General features: G+C 33.0%; 1 protein-coding gene across 1 annotated transcript; it reads right to left on the bottom strand.

The window, feature by feature from the left end:
• Positions 1–5,550: 5,550 nt before the first annotated feature.
• LOC116850515 (probable cytochrome P450 304a1) lies at positions 5,551–8,991 on the bottom strand. The gene is made up of 7 exons (XM_032828887.1): positions 8,860–8,991; positions 8,105–8,356; positions 7,761–7,933; positions 7,384–7,653; positions 6,407–6,696; positions 5,881–6,137; positions 5,551–5,780 (listed from the first exon to the last, which is right to left on the bottom strand). The coding sequence occupies exons 1-7, from the start codon at positions 8,948–8,950 to the stop codon at positions 5,602–5,604; spliced, it is 1,512 nt and encodes a 503-aa protein (XP_032684778.1). The 5' UTR covers positions 8,951–8,991; the 3' UTR covers positions 5,551–5,601.
• Between the last annotated feature and the right edge of the window lie 100 nt (positions 8,992–9,091).

The raw sequence follows: 9,091 nt of genomic DNA, 5'->3' as shown, positions 1-9,091 counted from the left end.
AAGCGCACTTAATCAGTAAAATCAACTATTTCTTTAAAACTATTGTTATATGTATATATATATATATATATATATATATATATATATATGTATCATAATCATCTATATTTTTCTTATTATTTATATATAAAATTGAAATGTGTTTAAGTAATTTTGCGTAAACACTGAATATTCTTTTATTTCACAATATTTTCTATTATATACACAGAACAAAACATCCATTGGACGTCCACAGATCATCCATAGCTCCACCAGACATCCATTTCTACGGTGGACGATAAGTGGATCTTTAATGGGCGTCCATAATTCATCGATGATGGATATCCATATAACATTCATCATGGACGTCTACTGTATATTTGTTATGGATGTGCAATAGATTTTCACGTTTAATTTTTTATTGAATTTTAGTACGATGTCTATTGCGTTATAGCTTTCCAAGTAGAAGATAAGAATCAAAATGACGTCATTTTGACCAAACATTGAACAAATTTATATCAATTATCAGCAAAAAGAAAAATTAAATTAATATAATTTTGACTGTTATGTTTTACTTGGGCTATTCCTAACAATACAAAAGTTTAATTTATTCTAAAGTATCCCACAGAAATTTATTATAATAAATATTTTGGAAATCATCACTTGAGATATTCTGAGAATGCACGAGAAATTACTATTATTAACTAATTTCATTTATTATATAGCATGGTTGTATTAAATAGACCTTATAATAAGCGTTGATTTATATATTTATATATAAATTTAATTAATTAAATTAAATTAAATTTTATTTGGTAACCCTAACAGCACGCGACGTACTGCGTATCATCCCATTTTCGTACTCATTGTACTGTGATCATCTGTGACGTACTAAGTTGAACGCTAGAACGTCACTTATAGTATCATTCGGTTTTCTTTCACGTGCGAATGTTCTCAGATTTCACTCAGGGATACGGAAATGATACGTACGCTTTTCTATCGCGTGCGTTCATTCTCAGGTTTGACTGAAATGATACGTACGCATTTGTATCGCGCGTGTATTTACTCAGAACGTACTCATTCGATTGCAGTATATATGAGAACATTCTGAGATGATCGCAATATATGTATTGCGATCTACTCAGAACGTCCTCAGAACGTCTTCGTGCTGTTAAGGTTATACCGTTTTTTCGGAGAAAATAATCTCTTTAGATTTAATATTCGTACTTGTTTAATTTTGTGGTTCTTTTTTATTTCATTAAAATATTATATTCTTAAACGAAATATCATTTTTTAAAATGATGAAAATAAAACTTTTATTTCGTTTAAGGAAACCATGTCATTTGAAGAAACAACACTATTGTTTTAAATAATATTTTTTAAAAGTTTCTCTCAAAATTTAGTAATTCGATTTGATTAATTTGGATTTTCTTGAATTTTTTAATTTTTTTTTGTTTGGATTAATCATTATAACATTTTGTTAAAAATATAAAAGTAATTATCACTGGTTCACTACTTTACGTTAATATTCATCGCATATCGAATGTTGCATTGTTTCAATATCTATCAACAAATTATCCAATGAACAACAGGTAAAAATTATGTAACTATTATTTGATGTTTGCTAGGTATGTTATAATATACTGTGAACACTATAAGGATACATTATATAAGCATGAATCGTAAGAACATCGTTGGAGTCATCAGAGTCACCGCGTGCGTGCTCGATCGTCAGGTTAAGCAACAGTTTTAATGCGGTCAGGACATGAATGGGTGCCAGTGGTATACCGCTTGGGATCGAAATTATCGCAGGAGATTCATGAAAGTTTTGGAATGTTCTTGATAAACTTCGATATTTAGTAGTTTATGAGACATGAGAAAATTAGGAATATAAGTATATTTTTGTAAACATTATGATTTTCTCATTTTTCACCTTTGCATAATAATTCTCAGTATTTGATTACTATCAATATTTAACAGTGATTTTATTATCAGTATTCACCAGAAATTAAGTACTGACCAAAAAATTACTGAATTACTGGTAATATTTAACCACTAATAATTTTTCAGTATTTCTTAGTATGATATTTCTATAAGGGATATACGTACGTGATGTACTGAAATCTTTCCGTTTTCATTCCGTCCTGAGACTGCCGACATCGCTGCGAACGTTCGTATGACATTCGCAGCGAAATTCTATAGTAGCTGCTACCCTAGACATAGGGACGTACTCAGAATGTACTCAGTCGATCGCAGTACATATGAGAACATTCTGAGATGATCGCAATATATGCGTTGCAATCAACTCAGAACGTCCTCAGAACGTTCCCATGCTGTTAGGGAAGATGGATTTTTCTCTTTTTTTAATTGTGCTCTTTTATAATCATTCGAATTTTATAATCACTTATGACTTTGTCTATTTAATAACAGCAATAAAAAAAATTTACTATAAATATTTTAAGACCGAAATGGAATGTGTGGTGTTTCGTAGATCTCACTTCACTAGTTAAGGTTTAAATTAATAATAAAAGTGCGAAAAATATAAATTTTATTAAAATTAAATATAAATATTATAAAAAAATTATATTACTGCGTTAATTGCAACATATATAGACAAAATATGAGACGTTTGTATCGATCGAAGAAGTGGTGTAGTGTCTAAAGCAATAGGCTGATAATCCAAAGGTGTCGCCTCAGGAGGTCCAAGTTCGAATTCCAATGTAAGTAAGAATTTTTAAATGTGATATAATATTTGGAATCAAGTAATCTTAAATTTCAAGTAAAAGACAAACGCTGACTGGTTTTTTATTTCAACCAATTCGCTAATATTTATAAAAAAGTAGGACATTTAGCGCTTATTTGAATCTTTCTTGAACATTCTGTGAATATTCCGGAATGTTTTGGGACATTCTTGGGATGTTAATTTTGGATTTGTGAAACATTCTGTGAATATTACAGAAATATCTAGCGTACAACTTCCAAAATCGAAATGTTTTATTTTCAAAAAATGGGGTGCCAGGTCAAAAACATTTTTTTCATTTTTTGGACTTATAATTCAACTTACGGATTTGTCCTTCTGGAACAATGTTTGGAACAACTAGAACAATCTATTGCGGTATCAGAATGTTCGATTTTCGAAAAGTGGGGTGCCAGCTCAAAAAATCATTTTTTTTGTTTTATTCGAAAACCGTTTCGAATATCACTTTGAAGCAATATCACTTTGGAACAATGTGGTACAAAGTCAGAACAATCTGGAACAACTTTCAAAATTATAAATTTCAAAAAGTGGGGTGCCAACTTCATACACTCCCAATATTCATCTTTCAGTCAGTGCTCTAAAGCGCTTCTAGTGTCAATATTTAGATAAACTTATTTTACATAAAAATTTTATGCATATATCTCTGACTTTTCTTTTATTATATGAAATATTTGGACTAAATAGTTTATTTTTGTTGTTGTACTATAATAATAATATTATAAGAAAATTATAATTACTGTTTCGGCTGCATATGGGGATAATACAAAACACTTAGTATTAGTTGAAAAAGTAGCGCAGCTGCCAAGATAACAGACTAGAAACCTAGAAGTATCTGAAGTTCTTGAGTTCGTGTCCGGCCAGTACGGAATAAATTTTCAGATGTGAAAATAGTGAGAAATTAAATAGAAGAGCTAAATTTCACTTAAAATCAACATAAACTAGTTGAAGATATATAAATTATTTTGTTATTAATTGCTCGTTAATATAATGTTCCGTACAAGGTTTCTGTAATATTAATGGAATGAGTATGGACGAATATTTTCATGTTATTGGAAAGTTAATAGCAGGTTTAGTAACCTCCGTGTAATGTTACTATTTTAGAAGTTAAGATTGCTATAACCTTATGGTTATTATCAATATTAATATGCTGTGAGGGAATCTTTTAATATTAAGACAACTTTAAAACTAACCGTATATAATAAATCCATATGACTTCTATTAGTTATCTATTTAAGTTCCATAAAAAATCTCAGGTTAATCTATATTACGTCTAATGCATATCTATGAAAACGTCTAATAGACATAGAATGAAGGTTTGAAATGTGGAACTGTAGATGTCCAGTAGATGTCTATTGGCAGTTTTATGGATCTCTAATAAATGTTACGAATCTCCATCATGGATCTCTCTTGGACGTCCACTAGAGGTTTTTGTTCTGTGTCGGCGGCCACTTAGGAATTAGTTTTTTTTATGAAACAATAATAAATAAGACGTTGAAATGTCAAGGAAAAATCAACAATCGCGGATATTTTTACATTATATTAGGTAAGTATTTTTACATATAATTATTTTTACATATAATCACTTTTACATATAATCATTTTTACATTTTTACATTACATTTTGATATAATCTAAAAATCACTCATCATAGAGAGAAGAAGGAGGGTGTACTAGGTGGCGGCAGAACGCCGTGCGTTCGAGATCTGCGTATCTTTTTCGTTCGAGAGAGAAAAATATCGAGAGCGCGGATTTGCTAGGCCGAGTAGCCGAACCCGGATCTTTCGCTTGCCAGGCGACTGCTTTAAACCACTGAGCTACCTAACGCTCCACGCTCACGACACTCTCCTTTCCCTAGATAACGCTCAGAGATGCCGTTCGGAAGTGACATCTCCAACGCGATCCCGAGCGCACGGCGACTACAGAGAGGAACAATGTTACTGTACCAAATGGTACAGTTGTCAGTCTTTCAAAGTCAAAGGTTACTATCCTTTAAGACCTGCTATCCATGTATGCCCGTCTCCACCGTTGCCCCTCCTCATCCGGTACAAATAATACAAATAAGCCCCGGGGTCGACACCAATTTTTTGGCAGCCCCCGGATGCTTGGATGCAATGCGCTATGGGGGATCCACCATAGAAGGAGGAGGGCGTAGTAAATGGCGGCGGGATGCCGTGCACATCCATAATTGTTGTAATTCAACATTCTTTCAACATTGATTCAACATTACTGTGCTGTATGGGACTGTTGCTTTTAAGAATCTTGGAGCCTTTTTCTAGATGTAAAGCGAATGCGTTAATACGCCATCTTAATTCTACCTTATTTTAAGTCTAAATAATAAACTATAATATCTTAATCCTAAATTTAATTTTACTTATATAAGCGTCATGTATAAAACTATTTCAACTTTGGAATCAGAAAGACATTACTTAGCATTCGCTATATCCAAAAATACGCCTCCTGAGTACGTATTCCCAGTCAGAACCACATGTTGATTCAAGATTGATTCGACGTCGATGAGGGTTGAATCAACACTGATCGTTTTGACGTCGAATCAATCTTGAATCAACGTTATGATTCTAACTAGGTTACGGAACTTTTCAGAATCAATTCCGATCGGAATTATTTTGTTATTCCGTAAATTTCTATTGCCTTTTCTAGGGAAAATTATCCTTATCAGAATCGATTCCGAACAATTCCAAAATACGTATCTAGACTATTGGTTCTGTAACTTTTAACGATATTGTCGTTAAAAAATTAATAGGTTTGTCGTCATATGATGATAGGTCCCCACAAGAGCTCCAAATAAAAATAGGTATCGATTATTTGAAGTTTATTTCACGTGAGCGTTCGTTGCGCGAAACAAATCAACGCAATTCGTAGCGTACCCAAAATTCCTTAGGAGTTATAAGAAGACCTGGCAATTCATCTTCAGGTTTCGATGGTTCGCCTTCGACTTGGAAGAAGTTGAAGGTTTGCAGTAGGGCAGCCAACACCCCGAATACGTTGTATCTACTGTAAGTTTCTCCTGGACAAACTCGATGACCTGTACACAAAACGCAAGAACGATTACACTATAAAACACAATCTCCTCGACGCAAAGTGAGTTTTCAGTGTCGCACTGCGATTGAAGTATATCGACTTACCAAAACCAAAAGGCAACGACATATCTTTCGTCAGTTCGCCCTTTTCGTTTATGAATCTCTCTGGTCTGAAATTCTCGGGGTCACCCCATAAATTAGGATCACGATGCATCGCTGCTAAATTAGTTATAACTGCCGTATTCGCCGGTATCGCGTACCCTCCCAGAGTAGTGTCCTTGACAGCTCTATGGATTACACTCAGCGGCAACGAAGACGATATCCTCATTACTTCTCGGATCATTGCTTCCGTATAAGGTAAACTGTAATTGCGAAATGTATCAGAAATGTCAAATTCGACAAAAACCGAATTTTAGGAAATTAACGAATGTTGTTATTTAAAGAATTTATCATGTCTTCCCCTTCTGATAATGCCAGCAGAAATATATTTATCAAATCATAACGATGTTAAAAAACATGTGAAATATCATTGTATCTATTTCGTCTTATTTTTAACACAAATACTCGATATTTATGTGTAGTATCGCGTGCATAACTCACCAGAACTAATTATAACTTACTTATAACTTACTTTTTTCTATCATTCCATGTCACTAATCGACCGGTACCAACAACCTGGTCTATCTCATCCTGCACTTTCTTTAAAACCCTGGGATATTTGATCAGATATTTAAGGACATTAGCAATAACGGTGGGATTTGTAGAACACGTGGCAATCACCATATCGGTTGCTGTAATAATCAACTGTTTCTCTGAAAAGCTTTGCGATTTCTCGTCTTTATTCAATACGTTCAGATATCTGTCAATGAATCCTCTGTCGACGTTTTCGTCTAAAGTGGCATTTTGCAATTTCAAATATTCCTAAATATAACAATGCAGAATTACAATACAGCACTTCAGTCGAAATGTATATTTAATATATCACTGTGTTTCCCTTTCTGTGTAAGATTATCCTAAAAACTTTCTTTGATAGATAAGTTAGGTAAGGCTCTGAAATTTAAAAAATCAAGTTATATGAGAGACTAATGAGAGTCATGCGTTGGAAGGAAAATAAATGTAAATATATTTTGTAAGTATATGATATGTGTTAAAGACATAGTGGTTATCGTTACGTCATATTTATATAACAAACGTTTCGATCGCCTGATGGAAACCTTCATCAGTGATAATGACGCAACGCACTTCGAGTGCATTCCTCTAACAACAACTAACTGAAGCGCAAAGAAATTAAATTCCTCTGAGAGCAGCAGAAAATGACAGCGAGATTGATGGATCATGCTCATTAAAATTTTTTAATGACGTGTTGCGTCATTATCACACTGACGAAGATCCAAAAGACAACCGAAACGTTTGTTATGTAAATGCGATGTAACGATAAAACTACCATCTCTCTTTATATAATACGTATATTTTTAAAAAATATATTTATATTTATTTTGCGTACTTGCTTCCATGCGCGAGTCTCTCATTAGCCTTCCTCATATAATTTGATTTTCCATGGATATTTATTTTTATCTACGACTACATGTGTGTCATTTGACGGCTTACCTGAATGATGTCTGCTACTGCATAATTTGCTTTTATCATATTTTTAAACCCAAACATGTTTCCAAAGAATCTCAAAATAGGTAAGTGGAAGATCGCACCGCCTGTTGCATCGAGCGATCTTTGAAACAGCATGGACATGCGACAGATATGTCGTGGAATATCGTGCTCGCTTCTGTCGAATTTGCAGCCGAATAAAACGTTCCAAAAAGAACTACATATTGTCGGATAGAGAATGTCGGGAAAGAGTACCAAATTGTCTTTTATTATTTCCTACAGACAATAAGATCTTTTATTTCATTTTTTTCTAACTGCTTATGTCTTTGTAAAACAGTTTTCGTTTATGCGTATTGAATATTAATACTATAAAATGACTATACCTTCTCTTCATCATAAACTGGCCTGTTTTTCATGATATCGATTAGCAAAGATATCTCGCTTAAAATATCTCTCTCGATGGTCTCCTGCCGTCGTCCGAATCCAAAATCGCGTATATTGCGAAGAAAGAATCTTCTCTGTTCTCGCCAGAACTCGCCTTCGGTAAATAGTATACCTACAATTTTATGATAAAGTTAATTGTAAATCATAAGACAGGAGTCTAATACTATCTACGATGTAGTTCTGTTATGTAAACTTTTAATATTTTCTGGGAGAAGGACAGAAAATATTAATATATGCTACTTGACATACAAATCGTACAGTTGAAAACATTCTCTCGCATTACCCAACTTCTTTCCGAAAGCTCGTGCTTTTACAACTTCGACTTCTGAAATTCGACCGTCGAAGTCATCCCTCGTAAGAATCTCCTTTATGCTGGCATAGTCACTAGCTGCTACTGCCCAAAAATCGCCGAAATAACAACCGATGATATTCGTTTTCAACTTCTTTGCATAATATCCGATAGTTTTATACGGGAAGGAGTAACTTCCCAACAGTAACATCAAATAAGATCCTGATATTGGAACTCTGGGAATGCCTACGTCCGACAGGTTTTATAAATGAATGTAATCATCGCTTTTTTGAATTTTTTTGATATTGAAATGCAGTAATTGTAATCATTAGTAATTGTAATATTATAACTAAATTACGTAAAGTTGGCAAATTTTCTTCATCGAGAAGAATTTTATTCTCATTGCAGTTGCGGTGTTTCGTGCGTTACATAAATAATAATAATAATAATAATAATAAATACATAATAATAATATATTAAAAAGCAGTAGATAAAAATTTCTGTAAAATAGAAGTTATTATATTTTAAACAACTAGCATTTGACAATGGAAAAACGCATGCTACGTATTTATTTACGTCCTATCAAACATAAGTAAGATATTGATATTATATAATATGAAATCGTATTATAATATTGCAAACTATTGTGGACTTTTCAAAAAGCAAAGTTAAAATCGAATTATGGACGAAAGTGTTATTGCAATGTACACGAAATTTGTCAAAATTAAGCAAATTTAATATTAACTTACTTGGAGGTGAATTAGGCGGTTTATGATAAGTAAACTTGTAGAATTTATATGCTAGGAGAATCACGATCACTACAATTAACAATGGAGTCATATTTGTGCGAGTGATGAAGTTTAACTGAGATTTTCACAAAATTATCGAGTTCTTTATGCTGCGTTTATATGCACTACTTAAATTCTAGACATGCGCAGAAGGATGCGTGACGTTGCAGTTCTAGACTGCAATATACTTAAT

Source organism: Odontomachus brunneus, unplaced genomic scaffold (genome assembly GCF_010583005.1).
Source record: "Odontomachus brunneus isolate Ranch 3 - 2012 unplaced genomic scaffold, Obru_v1 Obru_scaffold_148, whole genome shotgun sequence".
In the NCBI taxonomy this organism is placed as follows: Eukaryota; Metazoa; Arthropoda; class Insecta; order Hymenoptera; family Formicidae; genus Odontomachus; species Odontomachus brunneus.
This window is presented reverse-complemented; position numbering and strand designations above follow the sequence as displayed.